This window comes from Xyrauchen texanus, chromosome 7 (assembly GCF_025860055.1).
Source record: "Xyrauchen texanus isolate HMW12.3.18 chromosome 7, RBS_HiC_50CHRs, whole genome shotgun sequence".
Taxonomy (NCBI): Eukaryota; Metazoa; Chordata; class Actinopteri; order Cypriniformes; family Catostomidae; genus Xyrauchen; species Xyrauchen texanus.
The window spans coordinates 38,852,231-38,876,394 of NC_068282.1; the positions used below are offsets into that span (position 1 = coordinate 38,852,231).

Below are 24,164 nucleotides of genomic sequence, written 5' to 3' on the forward strand. Positions count from 1 at the left end.
GTGTAAACCCTGAAATTTTATTTTATAATATTGTGGAGCTTGTTTGTTCTCTTCTGATTGAGTTTAAAATATGGCTGTATATGAGGGGCTGCAGGATGCCAGCCAATCATTACAGTGGGCATTTACATTTAAGTTTTAAGGAGGTGCTTAGGCCAAAACCGCAAGTCTCTTTGATATTCTAGTTCCTACTATGGTTTGGATCTTTCCTTCAGTGTATTGAAAGTCTGTGGAAGTTTATTTGCACGTAAATTTGTTGTTAAATTAGTTAGTTCCATTTAGTCTTTGTGAAGCCGCTTTATTATTTTTGTATGTCCCACATACAATATATGCCCCAAATATGCCCTAAAAAATGGGTTTGTTGAGAATTTATTTAATTTAATGAAACACACTTTGCTATTGAGATGTTTGCATGTGTGAGAGAATGAAAGACAAATAGTGAATAAATAGTAATATTGCTTTTGATCTCTTTGTCTGATATGCTGTCAGTTTGTTTTGTGTGTGTGTGTGCGTGTGCATGTGTTTGGGTGGCTAACGAGGAAATTACAAGGGAATTATGCTTTAAATGTGGTTTATGAGGACATTTCTAGTGTCCCCATACTTCAAATCACTTAACATACTAAACAATGTTTTTTTGAAAATGTAAAAATGCAGAACCTTTTTGTAAGGGCTAGGATTAGGGGATAGAATCTATAGTTTGTACAGTACAAAAATCATTATGTCTATGGAAAGTCCACATAAGGATGGCCGCACCAACATGTGTGTGTGTGTGTGTGTGTGTGCGTGCGTGCATGTTGGTGGGAGTTCGAAGTCGAGCAGTGATGTGCCTTCACTAAAAACTTTCTCCAGCTTTATGTTCATTACTCTCATTTTATCAGCATTTTCTTCTCTAAAAAGTAATATATACTTAATATATTTATATGTATAGATTTATATTTATATCATTTAAATACTTAAACTTAAAAATAAATAAGTTAAGTTTTTCGTTTAATCTCAGAGGAGCAGGACTTGGAGGGTGTAAAGGAAAAACACATACTTCAAACATAACACAAGATCAACTCACAAAAAGGAGGGGTACATATGTTGACCTCAAGGGGTGTTTCTTTAATGTCTAATACTGAATTCCACTCAAGTGGAAATGTTCAGTAAATAAGGGCTATGTTCAGCATAGGATAACTGCATGCAGCAACAACTGTAAGAATAGTTTGGTAGTACGCTATTCTGAGCATAGCCAAGGAGTACATGACAAACTGTTTTGTAAAAAGTACAAAATAAGATCTGATTGGTGGACCACCACTTGATCCAATAAGAAATCATGCCACTGAGCTTGCAGGCACCAGCACCTGAAGCGTAAACTTCAGGCTTGGATAAATCTGCTCTGAATGTAATGCCAATCTAATGTCTGGTAATCTAGAGCAGGGTTAAATCAGTCTTAACACTGCAGAACACTTAACACTTACAAAACATACTGTACAAGGTCTATTATTTATTAACATTTGAAGGCACATTGCTATCAAAATTAAATACATTTACGTTATGGTTACATTGACAATGTACTATGATGTCAGATATGCTTATATGTGATCTCACAGACATGTTACCCTTGATATGTCTGAGTCATGTACTCAAAAGTAGGTGACTGTGTCAGTGCCTGATAAAATATTAACACATACTGGCATAGAGGGGCTTTTTTGTGTGTTAATATCAACTAATTATTAAAGTCTTTAGGCTATGATGTGTTAAGTTTTTGCTATCTTTTGTTTACCTTTATCATTAAGAATTGATTGTATGTTCTTTTTACAAAAAAACACATAGACTCACATTGAAGGGGGAAGCCTAGCTATGCCAAGGGACCATAATATTATAGAGACTAAGGGATGGGTTCATTTAACTTGGGGCAGTAAGCAGCCACCTAGCAACCATGCAGAAAGCCGAACCCCTTAGCAAACGCCCAAGCAACCACCAACAACACCTTCCTTTGCAAACATTTGTTTTATTTGGGACAATGTGGCAGTTAATTTGTGGTAAACAAAACAATGTGCGTCATTTATTCAATGGTAGTCGTGAAACGGCAGCAAGCTTGTGGCAACAGTGGACAATTTGTCACTATTGGCAAATGCTTCTATGGCAAATGCTTCTATGAACCTGTGGCAGCAATGAAAAGTTTGGCGCAAAGCTCATTTGCATATGTTTGCCACAGGGGTTTGCAACAACTCTTGATTTTTGTAAGGGTTTGCATTGTGCCAGCGAGATTTGCATGGCAAACACCCCTCTAGTTTAAATATATCAGTGTAACATGTGCCCACGTTTGAGTGAGTGTGTTATAGTTAACGCATGAGTGAATGCTCAAATGATGGTGTTGTACTGCTATATATGGGTCAGGAAACACAGAGACAGCAATGTTGAATGGAGAATGAGAGAGAAAGTGAGAGAAGGGGGTTGTAGAGGAAGCAGAGTGAGCATGGCACAAGGAGAAACAGAGAGAGAGAGAGAGAGAGAGAAACATCAGCATCTCCAGGCAGTGGAGGAGTCAACGCCCAGCACTGATTCTGAAAGCAACTCATCACTCAATCTTTTCTTTCAATTCTCAGCATTTCTCTGCCTCATGCCCTAGATTCAATGGAGCAGAGTCTTTTTCTCCTGAAGAACATGCCATCGTAACTCTCCCGAGGGCTGTTACAAACAAAAACACTTTTAGGGAGCTGCTAACTTAGAATCTCACTCATTTGATTGAATGAAATCAGTCCACTGTCATCCTTCTCTTTTGCTCTTATCCTGGTTTAGGGCAAATGATGGAGTGATGCGTCTCAGAACAGAGAGCTTTTGTGTTGGGACTGGATTTGTGAGAGCTACTGTAGGCTGATTCTGGCTGTGGTTCTCACTGGGATTCGGACCAGTGCCTAATAGCGGTCCAGGAGGAACTTTGGACTGACAGCTGAAGTAGTGAGATCTGATCTGTTCAGGGAGGTGTGTGTATAAGTTTCTGGTACCAGGTGCTATGGGTTGCACTGCGAGTGTGATCCTGTTTGAGGGACTGCGGCGTATGTTGCACAGGAACTGTGGATATGCGTGTAAACCAGAGCTGGAGGCAGCAGAGCCAGCGGAGGAGGAAGACACACTCAGCCACAGAGAATCACTGGCAATCACACCACCAGCAGTAGCATTGGTAATGTGTGTGTGATTTCCTATTTGATAGTTTGACTTTGTGCTTTGACAATATTAGAGGTGGGTTTGAATGTGTATATTGTAACTGTGGTTATAGCAGGGAGTTATCGGCTTCTATCTCTAACAGTATTACTCAGCACTCTACAGTATGATCTGAAGTAACAGTTTGCTGAGAGGAAGATTTCTTCAAGTGTGTATGTGTGTGTGTGTGTGTGTGTGCTGTATGCTGTATGCCTGTAGGTTTATGTATTATGTATCTCTTTAAAACACATGCAGTGGTTGTAAAGTATGCCTGGGCTTTACTTTCACCAGTAAGGTGTTCTGTTTTACTCTGCAAGAGAATAAGATGGAAAAAACTTGCAAGGCAGCAAAAAAAAAAAAATACTGTTTAAACTTTCATAAAGCTTAGATTTTTTGACATTGGTTCGATTAAATGAAATTCTTCATCAATGCCACTTTTGTCATCATGTTGGCTGCACAAAGGAATCAAAATGGGCACTGTGCAGAGTAAAGGTGGCATAGAATGGTTAAACCAACATGATCAAATGGGAAGTTGACATGTTGCTAATGAATGTTTCGGTACCCTGACATCGACCCCATTCTACCCAGTTACTGACAAGCAGTATCTCCCATCAGACATCTTTGAATCAATTTAATTGAGTTTACCTTTTTGGCGTTGTGCGAGCAGTCTCAGAGGTCACACTAGGCTTTCAGCACATAATTTTTTTCTGGTCAACGCAAAGGGCCAGTACATGATGTCACACGAGAGGCTTCTTTTGTAAGTAAACTACACATCACAAATAGCTAATAATACTATATTATGGCATGTGTTTAAATATTGTCTGCTCATTTTCCTGCAACAATAAAACACACAGCTTTGAAATATGTATTCTTTGAGTTGAGCCAAGAGGTCAGCGTGCAATGTTTGATCTTCTGTTGGTCACGCGTCCTCTCGTGATACGGATTTGCATATCAGAATTCACCAAACTTGAACTTTCAATACGCAACCTAGTACAACATTTCTTCACATGAGGTTGCGTTTCTGGTCTTCCATGTTGGGATGTGTTTGAATGGGTGTGAATGGGTAATGTGAAAGTGTAGCATGACCGTCCCTTTAGATTACATTTTTACTCCACTGATGGTTGGGATTAGGTTTTCATGTTATCTAGTTATCTAGAATATTGAGTTTATATTGTAAACATTAGCTAGCTAGCAAGATACTTTTAAGTTAGCTTTGACAACTCACCAACTGTAACTGCCAGTGGTCTCTCCACTAACAGCAGGACGATGTTCCAGCAAACCATCCATGACCTCGAACCATGAAAGTTCTTTCTTAGTGAGTTTTAACGGATTTGTACTGTACCTGCAAATTGTTTATTTTTAATGACCCTGTACCATTGTCCGCTGGATTCACAACCTGGCAAGTTCGGCAAAACTCTGCCTTTGACATTCACCCCGCCTCACACCCCAGTTAGCCTTGTTTGGCACAAGAGTAATCGCTAGGGCAAAGGCCATTGGCCCCAATAAAGCCCTGAGGCGGCAAGGAGAAGCCCAGTAAGTGACAGTGGAAATACAACTGGCCATGGCACGCACTAGCACACCCTCATTTTTCCCGATAGTGGAAACACAGATAATGTTGTTGTGTCTTTTGTGACGGGTCACTTAAAACAAACAGGACATTTAATTTTACAGTTTTTGAAAATGGTTTACCTACAAATGGCTTACTTATAGTTGTCTCTGCATTTTAAACTGGGATAGGAGAAAGTATTTGTGGCAGGGCGGAGGGCAGGGCCGGGTCGTGATTCCACACACCTGGCCCCTAATCAGGCTAATTAGCCCTCAAGAGGGATAAAGGCTGACCAAAGATGGCAACGTGACAGAGAGAGAGAGATTTATGGACAGCTGTCCGACACCTGTGTGTGTTTGTCGTTTTGGTTCAGTTTTATATTAAACTATTATTTATATTGTCAAGCCAGTTCTCACCTCCTCCTTTACATCAATCCCTTTACACTGGTGCCGAAACCCGGGAAGGAGGAGGGATGCGCCATAGTGGAGTTCTCGCCGCTATCATCCACTCCAAAGGAGCAGCCGACCGTGAGGGGAGGAGGGTCTCCCAACCAACCTCCTGGAGTGGTTTTCCGCTGCCAGGGGCGGGGGAGACTCCTACCTTCCACCAAAAACGCGGCGGGGCATTCCGTCCGCCAGGGGCCGGAGGACTGCCTCCGATCCACCCGGAGAGGTGCGGCTGTCATCCATTAGAGGGTGGAAGAGTGGGCGGCTGTCATCCATTAGAGGGTGGAGGAGTGGGCGAGGACCAAGCTACGGCATACCAACCTAAGTGTTTCTCTGTCTCTCTCTCTCTCTCTCTCTCTTCCACTTACGCAACGTGTTGGCCTTTCCCTCTCTTTTTTTAAATGTTTTGTTAATTTGGCATGATTGCCGTTACATTTGTTTCCCTCCCCTTGTCCGCTCCCTCATCCAGATAGAAGGTGGATGACCTGCCGGCAGACGGGGCGGAAGGTACACCGGGGTGTATGTCATGCCGGGGGCTCCCCAGCCTGAGAGAACGAGGGAGGAATGTGGCTGGGCAGAGGGTGGGGCCGGGTCGTGATTCCGCACACCCGGCTCCTAATCAGGCTAATCAGTGTTTGTCTTTTTGGTTCAGTTTTATATTCAATTATTTATATTTATATTGTCAAGCCGGTTCTCACCTCATCCTTTCCATTAACCCCTTTACAGGTTCCGGCTACATTCAGTATTTAAGTTGAGTTTACAAGGTAATTGTATTATTAGAAAGCCTAATTTCAAACAAGTGAAACCACTGTCCAAAATTTAAATAATTTGAGCCAGTGTGGAGTGTGTTCTTGTAGCTCAATTGCTAAAGCATGGTGCTAGCAATTCCAAGATCATGGGTTTGATTCTCAAGGAATGCGTACATTTAATAAATGTATATCTTTATTGTAATGTAAATCACTTTGAATAAAACTGTCTGCCATTTATAAATAAATAAATGCCAATTAATGATTACAGCAATTCTAAAGCAATTGGTGAAATTGAGGAAATGGTGATTGAAGTTTCCCTTGCATACCTGGCATGTATTGGTTATAGCTGACAGCTTGCGTGGAGATGTTCGATGCAAAGGCTGGAACGATGTATCTGGAGCATCTGTTTCACCTTGACATAAAGGCAACTGTTTCCTAGAGAGATAAACAGATTATTAGAACAGAACAGCACCACCACTTTTGCACACATGAATTAATTTTAGTGACCTGTCTCTAGCTGGGCTGCATATTTCTCCCATTTTGAAGAAAACATCATTGAATTTTCCATGATCTAGTTCTGTGAGCCTCTCTCTGCTGAGATCATATATCACACATGCTTTTAATCTGATGCTCTCAGCTCATCTCAGGATAATGAGGTGCTCTATAGTGTACACTTTCACTGAACAGTGCATAAAATTCAGTACAAGTCTCTCATCGTGCTGTCAGCTACGTTACACAGCACCAGCTGGCTTAAGTTCAGACCCAGATGTGAAGCTCCCACTGTGGAAGGGTGTGTACAGTGAGGAGGGGGTTTCTAGATTTGTGTTTTTTCAATCTGTGGCCCCCACCCTGGCTCCCTGCCCTGACTCCCTTTGGGAATCTTCCCAAATATTACGTCAAAGTGGGATTATGCAACTCACCCAAGTTTATACCGTGGCCTAAGGGTGTGGAGAACAGAGTGTGTGGATGTGGGTTGTGCGTAAGTTATTGATGTGCTTCATATATTTCATTGCTTTAGACAAGCTATTGTTGTTTGCATGCGTAGAGACACTATTACATTAAGTCACTCACATGTACAGAAGTTGGTTTTGAGTGATAGATCTAGTCTATTTAAAAAAAAAATAATAAGGCAAGCATCACTATTACTTTTGTTCATACCCCTAGCCCTAATTATTAAACTTGTCCTGCACCATTTGTCCTACTGTACAGACATGAATGTGACCTCAAAGAGTTTTTTTGCCTGGAGGACATTACAATGGTGAAAAAATAATCCATAGATTTTGATTTAAGTAGGGACCTGATATATCAGAGGTGGGTTCTTTTGACTGAACAATAACTACCGCCCAAAACAACGTAGCAACTGCATTGTAACACACTAACAACCACTTAGAACACGCTATATTTCACCTAAAAAATGAAAGTCCTGTCATCATTCACTCACCCTCATGTTGTTCCAAATCTGTATGACATTGTTCCTCCTTGGAACACAAAAGATGTTATAACTTCCTTGTTGTCGCTATAGATCTAAGGGTGACCTTGTCTTTTCAGTGATAGGTCCTAATCTCTGGAAAAGTCTCCCTTTCTCTTTGAGGTCAGCATCATTAGCCATTTTTAAATCTTCTTTAAAAACATATTTATATTCAGTATTTTTTGAATAGATCGTTGAATAGTTTGAAATAGATAAAAATAAAATGTTTAACTTGAAATCAATCTGTTTTTAAATCACACTGTCATTTTGTTTATTTGATCTGTAAAGCAGTGGGTCAACTTCTGTTGTTTTTAAATGTGCTCTATAAATAAAAGTTGACTTGACTTGACTTGACTGAGACTTCTGTTTCACTGAAGAAAAAAGTCATACAGGTTTGGAACAGCATGAGGGTGAGGGATTGAGGACAGAACTTTTTAGGTGAAATATAAGGTGTCCTGAGTGGTTGTAAGTGTGTTACAATGCAGTTGCTAGGTTGTTTTGGGTGGTTGCTTACTGGTCCTGTCATAAGAGCCCACCTCTGATATATCAGGTCCCTCCTTCAGTCAAAGTCTATGGTTTTTAATTTTTTCATTGTTGTAATGTCCTCCAGGTGAATGATTACATAATTTTCATTTTTGGGAAACTATCCCTTTAACAATAGCTTAGAAATCAATATGATTTTTTTTGCAGTGAAATTCTTTACTGAATTAAATTTTATAAAAATAAAATTTTCCACTTTAATTCAGTGAATGTCATTTAGAGGTATTTTTAAAAGATGATTTTGACCTCTTTATTGTTAGTAAGCACGTTTGATACAACCTTTAATGTCGGGACACAAGCTGAGTAATGGATTAAGAGATAATGATTAATCGTTGCAATAATCGCCGAATCGTTAGATTAATCGATTATCTAAATGATAGTTAGTTGTAGCCCTTTTTGGGGGTGGGACTATCTGACTGTTTGACTAACAGCAGATGAGGGGCTAGAGGCCTTCAAAATGAAACACCAACTGTACCCGAGTCTATGTGGCCCAACCCTACATGGCCCGAACGATACCACCAGATTTTAAGCCGAACCCAACCCAAACCCGAAATCGCTTACTATCTAATTGCTTCTAGCTGTACTGTTGCAATAGGCTGTATTTTATGTAAGCATATAGGCAATATTCGTAACAGTACTGAAACAGTAAACATACAGTTTTAACAAGGCACAGCAGTACCTTAGTGCACTAGAGCAGAACGGAAAAAAAGCATTGTCTTGATCGGGTTGCAGACCTCTATGAGTGGTGTATTCAGAAAGAAACGTGGGTCTCTCAAAATTAAACAGGAATTTTTATATCGCAGTGTTTATAGTTTTTGAGAAATTTTATCTATGAATGGCTTACTTACAGAAGAAAATATTTTAACACTTTAAAAGTTACATACTTCAGCTTTAAGTAAAATATGGACTTAAAGAGAATTATATTTTCACACAGATCAGGATCAAGACTTGAAACCATCTCCAAAAAGCTGTTTTATACTCTGTTTAGCGGTTTATTTTTCATGCTCTCCCATTATTTGTCTTTCTGACTATCATGTATAATTAATTAATTTTTCCTTCATATTTAATTTGACTAATCTCTACAGTAACTTTGTCCTTCTTTTTGGCAAAACACAATCACAGACGGAGGGACTTTCCATTGCTTTTGTCTGTTTATTTGTTCTTCTTGTGGTTTCTCTCCTTAGCTTTGTCTGTTTTTCTCTGGCAGGTGAAATGGACAGTTCAGATCTCTGTTTCAGCAGAGAGGGAGGACAGATGAGTGTGACATAACACAATAACAATAGTGTACTGGTCTCACACACACACACACACACACACACACACACACACACACACACACACACACACACACACACACACACACACATGTTGTGTTTCCATGTTTTATGGGGACTTTCCATAGACATAATGGTTTTTATACTGTACAAACTTTATATTCTATCCCCTAAACCTAACCCTACCCCTAAACCTAACCCTCACAGAAAACTTTCTGCATTTTTACATTTTCAAAAAACATAATTTAGTATGATTTATAAGCTGTTTTCCTCATGGGGACCGACAAAATGTCCCCACAAGGTCAAAAATTTCGGGTTTTACTATCCTTATGGGGACATTTGGTCCCCACAAAGTGATAAATACACGCTCACACACACACACACACACACACACACACACACACACACACACACGCCAGAACAGCTGTGTGAAGGAGTGGTCTTCACCTCTTACAAGGCAGAGAGAGAAAGGGAGGGACTGAACCGTTAGAGAAACACACTTGAGAACTCCACATGGTAAAGTTCAGAAGCAGAGAAGAGTGGGAGAGCAGAAAGAGAGACTCAGCCAGTAAAGAGAGAGTATGCAGACTGTAGATCTGGTGTTAGTTTCCCTTTAAAACGCTACTCTAGACAGAGTCTGGGTCTCTATTCTGCAGTTATAACTTTTAGGCTTTAGCTCTGGGTTCTTCTGAAGGGTGTGTGTTGTGGATCATGCAGGGCAAGGCTGGACGAGCCGCCCGTAAGGATGCAGTGTGTGAGACCCCTCAGAAGGGCAGGAGTCAGGAGGAGATGGAGGTAGAGTGGGAAACAACAGCACCTGTAGGGGTAAGTCTCTCGTCTGACCATCTAACCAACAAAGAACTGCTAGAGAATGTCTAGTACTGCTTGTTTACCTGCTAGTATACTAACAAAGTCTGAGTTCAGAATTGCATTCTACCACTCTATACTATAGTATATCTAAATATGGCAGAAATAGTAGTATAGTAGTTGTATGCCATTCTCAACTCAGCCAAAAAGAATCTCATGGAAATCTGTCTTGGTCACATTTCATCTAAAAAAATACCCCCACTATAAATACAGTGCATTCAGAAAATATTCAGACCCCTTATTTTTTCACATTTTGTTATGTTGTAGCCTTATGCAAAAATGCTTTCAATTATTATAATTTTTTCACATCAATCTACACTCCATACCCCATAATGACAAAGCAAAAACCAGATTTTTGATAACTTTGCAAATTTATTAAAAAGAAAAAAATGAAATATCACATTAACATAAGTAAAACATTTGCTATGACATTTGAAATTTAGCCCAGGCGCATCCCATTTCTCTCGATCATCTTTGAGATGTTTCTACACTTGCCACCTATGGCAAATTCAATTGATTGGACATGATTTGGAAAGGCACATGCCTGTCTATATAAAGTCTCACAGCTGAAAATGCAAATCAGAGCAAAAATCAAGCCATGAGGTCAAAGGGACTGCCTGCAGAGCTCACAAACATGCTTGTGTCAAGGCACAAGTCTGGGGAAAGCTACAAAAAAATTTTAACACAGTGGAATGGAAGAAGTTTTGAACAACCAAGACTCTTCCTAAAGCTGGCCGCCCGGCCAAACTGAGCAATCGTTGGAGATGGGCCTTGGTAAAAGAGGTGACCAAGAACCCAATGGCCACTCTGGTTGAGCTCCAGAGATCATGTTCAGAGATGTGAGAAACTTGCAGAAGGACAACATCACTGCAACACTCCACTGACCTGGGATTTATGGCAGAGTGGCCAGACGGAAGCCTCTCCTCAGTACAAGGCATGCAAAAAAGCTATTAAGGTCTCTCAGACTCTGAGAAACAAGATTCTCTGGTCTGATGAAATGAGGATTGAACTGTTTGGCCAATTCCAAGCATCATGTCTAGAGGAAACAATGCACCGCTCGTCACCTGTACAATGATATCCCAATGGTGAAGCATGGTGTTGGTAGCATCATGCTGTGGGGTGTTTTTCAGCGGCAGGGATTGTGGGACTGGTCAGGGTTGAAGGAAAGCTGAATGCTGCAAAATACAGATATCGTTAATAAAAACCTGGTCCAGAGCATTTAGAACCTCAGACTGAGTCAAAGGTTCACCTTCCAACAGGAAAATGAACATAAGCACACAGCCAAGACAACTCAAGAGTGGCTTAGGGACAACTCTGTGGGTGTCCTTGAGTTGTCCAGCCAGAGCCCAGACATGAACCCAATCGAACATCTCTGGAGAGACCTGAAAATAGCTGTCCACTGACGGTCCAACCTGACAGAGCTTGAGAGGATCTGCAGAGAAGAATGGCATAAAATCCCCCAAATCCAATTGTGCAATGTTTGTCACATCATACCTAAAAAAACTTACTGAGTTAAGGGTCTGAATACATATGATATTTCAGTGATATTTCAGTGTGATATTTCAGTTTTTATATATATATATATATATATATATATATATATATATATATATATATATATATATTTGCTTTAATAAATAAAGTTATCAAAAATTTGGTTTTTGCTTTGTCATTATGGTGTATGGAGTGTAGATTGATGTAAAAAAGAAATAATTTAAAGCCTTTTAGCATAAGGCTGCAAACATAACAAAATGTAAAAAAAAATTAAGAGGTCTGAATACTTTCTAAATTCACTGTATATATATTAAAATTATGCCAGTAAGATTTTTTATTTTTCTTTAAGCAAAATATCATTTATTTATTTTGATGTTGGGGTGAAATGTGACCTTGAAATGTTCTTAATATCAAAGTGGGGGAACAACGTTTTACAGCGTAGTTAAACAGTGAGTGTCGTCTGCGTTTCCCTTAACATCCTCCCTCGGCACAGAGGGACTGAAGCAGTTTGAAGCAGTTTGAAGCAGTTTCCCTGTCCCCTCCTCTTCATTTGTAGTTCCAGCTTGACATTTGACACAACACCTTTCTACAATCATGCACATAAACACGTGTGCATGTGCAAATGAGTGTGCCTGAAGTTGATCAGGATGTGTTCTTTACTCTATTTTAATAATTTTGAATAAGGCAATCATCACTATTACTTTTGTTCATACCCCTAGCCCTAATTATTAAACACGTCCTGCACCATTTGTCCTACAGACATGAATGTGACCTCAAATCATGCCACTTGTTGTGGAGAGGTGCAGCGATCTAACGTTTTTTTTTGCTTGGAGGATGTCACAATGGTGAAAAACCTTTAAATTTAAAGGTGTCTTTCTCAAGAGAGTGCTCACTGTCTGTAAAAGCTGAATCCTACATTGGGCTGCATGCAAATTTTTAATTTTTTTTTACTTAGAGAGGAAACATTTGTATACTGAAAGTAAGCTTGTTAAAATCAATTTCAAAATCATCACAAAAAAAAGACTAGACCTAAAATACTATACAAATAAAATTATGCTCCTGTAATCTCCAGAAATTATATTTAAAAAAATTGACTGTGATTGGTGCATCCTGAATAGCGCTAAGAAAAATAACAGGTGCCATGTGACCACACCTTTTAAGTGCTGCTTCAGAAGAGGTAGCAATTTGCACAAAAATAATGACACTAAGAAAATGTAATACTCGTTAAAATTTAAATTAAAACATAGTATAAGGTTGAGGGGTGATTATACAGTATGTCTATATAATAGATATGTAATCTTTTATATAGATTATATAGGCCTAGTTATACATAAAATATATATAGTTTTGTCAAGTCGTTTAGGATACATGTAATTTTTACAACAATTGTTTACAGACAGATTAGTTTGACTTTTAATTGACTATATCACAATTCCAGTGGGTTAGCAGATTACATACACAAAGTTAACTGTGCCTTTAAGTAGCTTGGAAAATTCCAGAAATTATGTCAAGCCTTTAGACAATTAGCCAATTAGCTTCTGATAGGAGGTGTACTGAATTGGAGGTGTACCTGTTGATGTATTTTAAGGCCTACCTTCAAACTCAGTGTCTCTTTGCTTGACAACATGGGAAAATCAAAAGAAATCAGCCAAGACCTCATAAAACAAATTGTGGACCACCACTAGTCTGATTCATCCTTGGGAGCAATTTCGAAATGCCTGAAGGTACCACGTTCATCTGTACAAACAATGCAAGTATAAATACCATGGGACCACTGAGGCATCATACCGCTCAAGAAAGAGACTCCTAGAGATGAACGTAGTTTGGTGCAAAAAGTGCAAATCAATCCCAGAACAACAGCAAAGGAAGAAGTCACTGCTCCAAAACTGCCATAAAAAAAGCCAGACTACAGTTTGCAAGTGCACATGGGGCAAAGATTTTACTTTTTGGAGAAATGTCCTCAATTTGGCCATAATGATCATGAACACACAAAGGACACTAGTTTGATCACGCTGCTCCCACGCAGTGTTTATTTACCTGTCTGTATTTGCTCTTGATCTTCTTTGATATCTGTTTAGTGCTTACCCTGCTGTTTTGCCTGTTACCTCTTCTTCAGTTTGTAAAACTTCTCTTCTATGTGATATCACCTGTACCATTGATCTCACTGTGTAAACCCTGTAAATCCTGTGAATCTCAATAAACGCTCTCGCACTTGGTTTAACTAACTACAACTTGTGTGGCTTGAATTCCTGACAGTTATATAGCCTATTTATTTCTGCTAAAGAAAATGCCCAAGTAGCTAATGCAACGGCATTGCTCTGAAATAAAGGATGGTTGTTTACTGCAGTAATGTTTTTTTTTATTTGGAAATTATTTTGTATTTTATTTTATTTATTTTTTTTTTTTTTTTTTTATATTTTATTTATAGTTTTAACATTTTACAAAACACAAAATAAAAAATATAAAGAAAAAATAAAATAAAAATAAATAAACACACAGCTCTCTCTCCACAAGGCAAGATATTATATAATCATGAAAATAGATTTTGTATTTTATTTTATATTGTTTTTAAATAGTTTTGAAATGTTTTTGTTTGTGAACGACACTTGGTCTGTGGTCCTTGCAAGTTTCTCTTGTAAACAATAACATGCTTCCTGCCTCCTCCACGTGACGCGTGACCTTTCCAACGAGTTCACATCCTCCCTCTAATGAGATGTACATAAGCGAACATTTGTTGTTAAAGTATATAAATATTGTTTTGTTTCTAAAAAGTAAATCGTTTGGGTTCAGAAGAACTATATTTGTCGACTGGAGTCATATGGATTATTTTTATGCATTTTATGCATTTACTAATAGTACATTCACTTGCATTGTTTTAAGTAGGAGGCCTGAAATGAAATCCTAAAAATCTTAAATTCTGTTTTGATGAAGAAACTCCGATACATCTTGGATGGCCTGTGTAAATTATCAGCAAATTTGAATTTTTGGGTGAACTATTTCTTTAACTTCTCAGATTAGTTTGATAGAAAGGATCTGCAATGGCGAAATAGGGTCAAGAACCTCCTGTTCAATACAAAACCAGGGAGGGACTCTCTCAGGTGGAAGTGATCAATGAGTCAAATGTCTGAGACCGAATGCTTAATAATAAAACAAAATCTTGGGTAGGCCTAGCCCATTTTGTCAATTCGCCTATGTAACTTATTTAAATGTACTCTGGGATGCTTACCATTCCAAATGAAGGTCTTTGCTATGCTATCAAATTGCTTGAAATAAGAGATGGGGACATCTACAGGGTGAGATTGTAGTAGGTAGTAACATTTTGGAAAACAATTCATTTTAATAACATTAACCTTCCCAATCATAAAAAAGTTAATGAACTCCACCTGCCCACATCGCTCAAAAAACATTTTATTAAGGGTTCAAAATTAACTCTAACTAAATCACACAAATTTGCTGGGAATAATAAAATAAAAATACTTCATACCCTGTTTGGGCCATTGGAAGGCACCCAGCTGTAAAGCTGTTACTGGGCAGTACGCTGTCAGAGCCAAAGCTTCAAATTTAGATCAATTGACTCTGTATCCTGAGAACTTAAAAAAGGAATGAATAATTCTGTGGAGGCTAGTGGGGTCGGAAGACGAATAATAAAATATCATCTGCGTAAAGCAAAAGCTTATTCGCCACATCTCCTGCCACCAGCCCTGGAAAATCATCTTCCCTTCTTATCATGGCTGCTAATGGTTACAGGGCGAGACAGAACATTAACGGGGAAAGAAGGCAACCCTGCCGGGTGCCCCTATCCAGAGTAAAATGACCTGAAATTAATCTGTTTGTTTGCACCGCCACTACCGGGTGTCTATAAAGTAAATTAATCCATCCAATAAAAGTATTCCTTAACCCATATATTTCCAAAATCTTAAAAAGTTAATCCCATTCTACCATATCAAATACATTTTCAGCATCAAGTGAGATGGCCGAATCTGATAATTCGCCACTGACCACATAATATTAATGAGACGGCTAATGTTATCAGAAGAGCTGTGGCCCTGAATAAACCCCACCTGAGCTATATGTATAAGAGATATCATAACTTAATCAGTTAACCAAAATTGTTGACAATATTTTAATGTCTAGCTGGATCAGGGAAATTGGACCATAACTTACACACGCTTTGATCTTTGTCTTTTTTAAGAATCAGACTGATCCGGGCTTGTGTCATGGTTGGAGGAAGCGTTCCTTTCTTTTATGGTTCTGTACAAAATTGGAGCCAGTTCTGTAGCATAAGATTTAAAAACTCTGAGGCAAATCCATCTGGCTCCGGAGCCTTGCCTAAAGGCAGGCCCTTAATATTCTTGCCTAGCTCCACCAAGGTTATTTCAGAATCAATAGAATGGTTTTGCTCAGTTGTCAGTTTAGGGAGAACTAATGATTCTACAAAGTTTCAAATATCTTCATCAGTAGACAAAGACGTGGAGCTATAAAGATCAAAATTGAATTCTTTAAAAGCATTAATATGTTCAATGGCTGAGGTAAAAATTTCACCACCAGCAGATTTCATGGAGGGAATGGTAGAAAAAGACCCTCTCTGCATTATATATCTAGCCAAAAGATTCCCTGCTTTGTCCCCAGACTAAAAGTATGACTGTCTTGCCCTGAATAACCAAAACTCCACCTTCTGTGACCAAATAGTATTATGTCTGTATTTCAATCAGGTCAATTCTCTGAGGCCATAAGATGACATTCAGTGCTTCATCTCTGCCTCGGCACTTTTAATTTCCCCTTCCAACTCCATGAGTTCTCATGCCCCTAGAACCGCCTTAAGCACCTCCCAAGATATGCCGACAGAGGACACTGAGGACAAGTTGGTCTCCATATAAACATTGATTTCAGCCTTTAACATTTGTTGGAAATCAGGATTTTGCAAAAGGGATACATTAAAGCAACAACTATATGTTTTAAGTATTTCTTTTTCTCCATATGTGGCAATACCGCTAAACTCACCAGGGTGTGATCTGAGACTAAGATGTTTCCAATTGAGCAATCAACAACAGATTAAATGAGGTACTTAGACTAGAATAGATCTTATTGATTGATAAAAAAAAATTATAGTCCCTACCAGATGGGTTTAAAAGAATTCAAATATCTGTAAGACCAAGATTTTTACACATCCTGTGAAACGTCAATGTTGCTCTAGGGGGCTTACACACTTTTGCTTTACTATGATCAAGGACCGAGTCCATCAAAATATTAAAGTCTCCTCCCAATATTATATCATGAGGGGTGCCAGCAGCTTGCAACATCCCTTCAGGATCTATAAAAAAGCCCTGATCATCAACTTTAGGTGCGTAAATATTCGCTAAAATCAACCTTTGCCCCTGAATTTCTTCTAAAACAATAATGACTCTTCCTAATTTTATTTTACTTTATTTGAGACATTGAATTGTAGATGTTTACTTATCAATGTAATGACTCCCCTGCTCTTACTTGAACCAGCACTAAAGAAAACATGTCCACCCCATATCTTCACAAATTTTTAGGTTCCTGCAGAGAAAGATGCATTTTTTGAAGAAACACTACATCATATCTCTTTCGTTTAAGAAAATAAATAACCTTCCTTCTTTTTATGGGGTTCCCCCACCCATTCACATTCCATGTAGATCGATACAATCCACTCATATTAACATTTGTTATTTTGACATATGAAAAAGAATGACATAACAGAAGAAAATCTATAAAACAAACTCCAGCCAAGAGGCAGAAAAAAACACAACGGACTTGTAGATTCTTCTGCATAACTGTTCCGAAAGCATGTTCTTCCAAAAAACAAACACCAGCCTCTAGTGGAACCAGCACACACACATACACACACAAAAAAAATCTTTCAGTTTCCTCAGACAGTCAAATGAATGTTAAGTGAGCCGGCTGTTTATGAGTGCAGCAGATGACCTAATCCTTCCAATGTCCTGCAAAAAATACTTCACAAAACAAACTCCAGCCGCTACCCAGATAGCAATAAGTCGGCGGTCCGCTGGCGGTGCGCCGGCGGCAGTAGAAGTGGCAGAATGGCGATATCGCAAACACGTTTGACGGCGGTCCGCCGGCGGCAGCCGCTTTTTAAAAGCGGCAGCTGCCTTCCTACCGCCTTCGATACGCCTGTCGCCGTTATATCGAAGGCGGACCGTCGGAGGCAAACGCTTTTTTCGAGCGATCTGCCGCCGCTTATTGTATAGATATATATATATATATATATATATATATATATATATATATATATATATATATATATATTATAGCATGCAGTTTATCAAGAATAATGATTGATCAAACCAGACAAATTTCCATTTGGCGTTTTAATTCCACATTTCAAAGTACAGTAACTGTCACTGAAACAAGATGTCAGATCACTGAAATATAAATAACAGAAAAATACAAACATTATATATACACACACACACACAAAGAACATGCAGGTTTCCAATTTCTTTTTTTTTTTTAAAACACTATTGTAACACTTACAATAATTGTTATATAAAGAGGTCAGCTCTGGGATGAAAAAAATTACCAGTAAACACAAGCAATGAGGATATTTGGTACCAAAGAAAGTGCAGGATACCAAATAAATTGAGGTATAACATCATATTTACAAGTCATTTCTAACAATTCTAAGTGGTAATAATTTAGAGTAAAGCTCTGGAGTAGAATATACCATTATAACTACAATGCTGACCTGTGGCACAAGGATTTACAAGCTATATTTAACAATAGAATAACAGTTAAGCACTGTGATGGAATGAAAGTATAATTTTTGGTACTAGTTAATGTGCAATATCAAGTATCAGAGGTATGAAATAGGATTTACAAACTATAATAGAATTGTTAAGCACTGACGGAATGAAATAAGCCAATACTAAAGTCACGGTAAGTAGAATATTTGATACCAGATAATGTGCAAATATCAAGTATTAGATGTATAATCTAGGATTTACAAGCTATATTTAAAAATAGAATAGTTAAGCACTGTAACAATGAAATAAGCAGCAAATTGTATATGAAATAATTGAGATCTTTGGTATCAAGGAATGTGCAGGATAACAGGTATAATATACATTTTGACATTCAACTTACACATGACAACAAGTGGGAATAAATATAATTAACAGCAGAAAATCTGGCTGTAGAGAACACAGCCAATCATAATGTCTGGAGAGGTTGGGGACTGTGTGGCGTAGTGGGCTAAGAATCACCGGTTTTCCCCGACCTCCAGAATGAGGCAGTGCAAATTAGCATATCTTCAGTGATTCCTCGTGCGCCTGTATAAAAGGGCAAACCATCCCATATTCATCCAAGGAGCTGCCCTCAAAGCAGGGTCACGAGAAAAAAAAAAAAAAAAAAAAGAGCAATTTCCACAGTGAACAATGTGGATTGGTTGAGTGTAGTCTGACACTTTTAGCAGGCTTTTTTAGGGGTCTTGATGTTACTGACCGCAGGATAAAGAAAGGGTTCCAGTTGTCAGTGATGCTGGGGTGTCAGTAGTCAGCCTAGGTTTAAGGGGTCGGCTGTGGGTCCCTCTCAGCTGTGCGGCGCCTTTTTCCACCTTCATGTTCAGATGCTCCTTTCAGGTAATGTTAACCTGGATCGCCTCATCAGTGGCATCCTGTTTTGCCGGGTTCTTCCGGATGGCTCCTGTAGAAAATAAAGATCTGTCATTCCATTTGAATGGCATAAGGTCATACATATCTACTTAAATATAAAAAAATATCCAACTTACTTTGAACAATGGTCTTCAGGAACATGTCTCTAAAACATGCTTTATCCCCTACACCAGTCCAGGTTGTATTGATGGAAAGGTGATTAGAGAAGATACTCTGAAGCATTCAGCCACACGGTTGTCTTTAGGACCCTCCCACATTTGATTGCCAAAAACCGAAGCTGAAAATACAAAAAAAAACATGTTACAAATTACATTTCTCTGAAGCTTCTCATAAATTTAAAATGTGACAGGCTGTGGATTCAGACTGTAGAATATGCAGTGTACGATCTTAATTGTACTTTTTAGATTACCCTATGGCGTTATAAACGAAATCGGCACACTTACCTGGATCGTTGCTGGAGCTCTTTATCCTGCCTCAAACTGTTGTCAAGCAACGCCAAATCTTCCTGGGTGTCTAGGGGGGAGTAACAGATCCCCTGGCAGGGATAACTCTCCAACAGACACATTGGCACTGAAACGTTGCAGCATAGCATTTTGTCGTCCATGCTACGCACAACATCGCCAAATTCCAAGACGTCGCAGCATTAGGGTTTGATCTGCACCTACAGGGGTTTCCAGAATAAAAGAATAAAGTAGTCAGTCCTGGTCCTTCAACTACTAAACTATGACATTTATATCTAGGTCTACTACATGTACAGGTGGCCCCAGTGGGAATTAAACCAACAACCACAGGTGTTGTTTGCAAGTTGTACCTGATTGCCCAGTGCGAGCAAATGTCTTCAACATTGTCCCAACTTGCTTCACCTGCTCTTGAAGCGAGCCGCTGTCATCTGGGAAGTAACAATATATTGATTAGCAATACACTAAATATAATAGTAATATAATATAACCACAATTATCATACCAGTAATTTTCCCTGTAATTTCTATCCACAGTATGTTATGCATGGCATACAAGTTCATAATGAAGAACCCTTATGATAACATCAATTTCATTTTTTTTCTTTGAAGCAGAATATTTGTTTGTAAAAGGGGAGGAAAAAGAAAATGAAATATTGGTATACAGATTTTGGTTGATATATCATACTGTACAGTGAAATGTGCTATTGTTATATCCCTACTCACCTGAAGGACGGATAGATCAGGCAAATCTCCAGTCAGGCCTTTGTAGAGTGTGTGCTCCTTTTGAATAAAACTTTCATTAGTGGGAAGTTGCATATCCACAGGTATTTTAATTCAAACATGCAACATATTGTAATAAATCTACAATATTCAGCCTTTACCTTACAACCTCGGTTGTTGCTCTACACTTTTATTATATTAAATACTTATTTATATAGCTTGCTCACTGTATAATCATGATAGCCTAATACTTAGAACACAAGATTGCATCTTAAACGAATGACTGAGTTGAAAACTTGAAGAAGAACGCATTTTACACAGAGGGGACCAGCTAGGGAAACTTACCTGCCTCCAATAACTGTTTTCATTTGATTTGAGTTACATTAAACATGAATAACCTTAGCCGAGTCCCCAGGAACATCGGGCTATTAAAGTAACAAGCCTATAACTGCGGTCTTATTAATTCTAGCTTCACCATACACTCAAACTGTGAGGTTTATCTGCTTTTACTTACATTGCTCTGTACATAATATACTGTTTTTTGTTCTTTATATACAGATTGTATTAGATTTGCACTACGTGTGTGTATGTGGGTATGTATGAAGGTGAGTGTATATAGGTGTACGTATATGTATAATTATTTATTTTGTGTTCTTTTTTGTTTTTAATTACCTATGTCTTGCTGCTGTTTTTTGGTATTGTTTGTATTGTTGTTGACTGGTAGCTCCTGTCACCTAGACAAATTCCTTGTATGTGTAAGCATACTTGGCAATAAAGCTGATTCTGATTTTCTCATGGACCTGTAACACAATGTCCTGACAGTGACTTCACCGGTGTCCTGATCTTTATTAGAAACTGAGAGGAGACCAAGTTAATATAATTGATATCACAATTATCACAAAAATTAACAAACAGTCTGCTTTAAAACTAAGAAAAAACAAGCTTCTATACTAACGTTACATTAAAAATGAACACGTGGCTGAACTAGCTTAGCCGCTATCTGCCGGCACACCACATTAGATTAAAATACTTACCCTTGTAGTTGTGCAGATAACTCGATATGTAGAGTTTAAAGCCCTTGTCCCTCTTGCTTGTCGGAGCAGGGGACCAGGCATCAACAATGCGATGAACATCGCTGATGCGTATTTTCGGAAGATTCTGGAGACATCGAGTAAAAATACATTTTGGGCGACGCGCAAGTAAACCGGAAACAGATATGGCAACAGCGGAACTTCACAGTTCAGTCTTTGTCATGTGTTTTAGCAATACATTTTTAACATTTATAATGCGTTTAGATTTTTTTTATTGCCTTTACAGGGACTATAACACTTTCTTAAACATTTGTACAGGTCATAATTGCAAAACCTGTAAAAGGTAAAATAACAAAAAAATCGAGGTTGGAAAAAATTTAGACATAAACGAAATTTCTGCGCAACTGTGAAACCAGAGGATAATTTTGCTTTTTCATTGAGTTTATCCTTCACGTCAAAACAGGGATTTTCATGTTTATGATAGATATCACCATGGTTGCAAATTAATAAAAAATAATTAAAGTATACCCGATATTTTGGCCATGTTGCAGATGTCTTTCACTGTTCACTGATACAGGCATTGGTGAAAAGCTCAGTTTCACTACTGCTCCACTCACCTCTATCAGAGCATTGTTGTTGGATCTAAGGTGCATTTTATGGTGCATCTTTCTCCTTCACTGCATGCTGTGCAGTCCACACCCCTGGGCGCTTTGAAGTATTTTCCCCTCTAAAAGAGAGTATTTTTCATTCATAAAAGAGTAATACACAGCAGGGGTTGAACGTCCTTTTCAGGACGCCTCTGTGTAGTTCCTGGATGCGGCTGTATTCTCTCCACATCTGATGGTCATAAGTGCTGCCTCGCGTGTTTGGGCTGCGATCACACAGAGGTAGCATTTATGAATAGTTTATGTTCTCATTGCAAGAACATAGCCATGGATACGTTGCGATCACAGCTTTCTTCCTTCTGAGAGAAAGCCACTTCAGCTCATAGCCCCACGCACCCCCCCAGATCCTTTCTTCCCGGAAGTGGCTGACGAGGTCCCCCAGGTGGATAGGACGATCCCCTGTGGAGCCCCTCCAAGACCTGCAGGATGACGTCGTCACTGACTGTGAAAGCCTACAGCGCCACTGGACAGGCCGCCTCCGCCCTGCATGCCATGGCTCTCCTGCAAGTCCACCAAGCCAAGGCACTTAAAGATCTGCACTTGGGTAGTCCTGACCCTGACGTGCTGCAGGAACCGTGCTCTGCCACCAACACATTAAGTATGCATTTCCCCCAGTGAGCCTTCTTGCACTGGTGCTGTGCAAGGTCAGGGAGGATGGGAAACAAGTCACCTAAGTGGCTCCTTACTGGCCCACTCGGACATGCTTCTCAGATCTCACGCTCCTCATGACAGCACCTCCCTGGCAAATTCCCCTGAGGAAGGACCTACTTTCTCAGGGACGGGCACCCTCTGGCATCCGTGCTCAGACCTCTGGAATCTCCACGTCTGGCCCTTGGACGGGACGTGGAAGATCTGAGTGACCTACCACCTACAGTTGTAGACACAAGCTCCCTCTACCAGGCAGCTCTATGCCCTAAAGTGCCGCTTGTTCCAAATTGGTGTTCTTCCCGGTCCAGCAGAGATGTGCAGTTCAGTCAGTGCTTTCATTCCTGCAGGAGAGGTTGGAGGGGAGGCTATCCCCCTCCACTTTGATGGTGTATGTAGCCGCTATTTCGGCCCACCACAATGCAGTGGACGGTAAGTCCTTGGGTAAGCACAACCTAATTATCAGGTTCCTTAAGAGGTGTCCGGAGACTGAATCCTCCCCGGCCAAGCCTGTTCCCCTCCTGGGATCTCTCAGTGGCCCTCTTGGGCCTTCAGAGAACCCCCTTCGAGCCACTTGATTCAGTTGGGCTCAAGACCCTCTCTTCGAAGATGGCCCTCCTGATAGCGCTAGCACCATCAAGGGGGTTGGGGACCTGCAAGCGTTCTCTGTCAGCGACACCCCCCTTGCAGGTTCAAGCACACTCAATGAAAAGTCGAGCCCAACGGCACCTCCTTAAGCAGACATCTGCAGAGCAGCGCGCTGGGCAACAACCAATACCAAAAGGCGAGATTCTGTAATCTCAGGGTTGAGTCGGTTGAGTCCCGTGTTTTGTCAGGTCCGAGCACGTAGAACTCGGTAACATGGAACAACTGACCAGGTGTTCCACTTGCACCTAGCACTTTTCACCAAAGTGATCCAGTGTGCTCTTTCTCCCAGGTTAGCCACTGAGCTCGCCTTCCTGGATGTTTGTCCTCCCTAGACCTCTGGCCTGCGAATTCAGCAGAGGAGTTTGCAACCAGACCCACTACTAGTTTTAGGTGCTCTGTACTGGGGTAGGGCTCCACAGGCCTAATAACATTTTCAGGCAACTCCCTGTGATGTATTTTCCATGGTACGGTCCACCTGTTGGTGAACCCGAGTCTCCCTTGGGCAGTCTCTTTGCCCATGGTCGCTGTGTTGTAGAGCTCCTCCCTTACTAGGTAGGACCTACCACCGCGCCACTTCCACGTGTGGCAAGACAACCCATGTGACGTATTGGCCACATGTTACCTCCCCCCAGCCTGGGCAGGATGTGGTCTCCGCAGAGTCTTTTCCCCCTGAAAGAATAGGAATGGAAAAGAATGTCTTCCCCGATGCGTTTTATACCCTCAGGGATGCTGGGAACCTAAGAACTGTATATGACACTTTTTTGGGGTGTTAGGGA

At 39.8% G+C, this 24,164-nt stretch overlaps 1 protein-coding gene and 1 long non-coding RNA gene across 9 annotated transcripts in view; one reads left to right on the forward strand and one right to left on the reverse strand.

Moving 5' to 3' along the window:
- The first annotated feature begins 2,995 nt into the window (after nt 1–2,995).
- LOC127646283 (dedicator of cytokinesis protein 9-like) overlaps nt 2,996–24,164 on the forward strand; it is a 102,715-nt gene continuing 81,546 nt past the window's right edge. For 6 of the 7 annotated variants that reach the window (XR_007970905.1, XM_052129802.1, XM_052129804.1 and 3 more), the window contains exon 1: nt 2,996–3,163. Coding sequence is in view for 6 of the 7 variants with exons in the window: in XM_052129802.1 (XP_051985762.1) it covers nt 2,996–3,163 (168 nt within the window). In the remaining variant the exon portion in view is untranslated. Of the gene's footprint in view, nt 3,164–9,695; nt 10,032–24,164 lie in introns of those variants that run through there. The other variant, XM_052129805.1, reaches the window with a different exon arrangement.
- LOC127646286 (uncharacterized) lies at nt 19,679–21,537 on the reverse strand. 2 transcript variants are annotated; one of them, XR_007970907.1, is made up of 4 exons: nt 21,434–21,537; nt 20,403–20,459; nt 20,031–20,108; nt 19,679–19,880 (listed from the first exon to the last, which is right to left on the reverse strand). It is a non-coding gene; the product is annotated as an uncharacterized LOC127646286 (long non-coding RNA). The 2 variants fall into 2 exon arrangements; XR_007970906.1 differs by lacking the exon at nt 21,434–21,537 and having other exon boundaries at nt 20,403–20,581.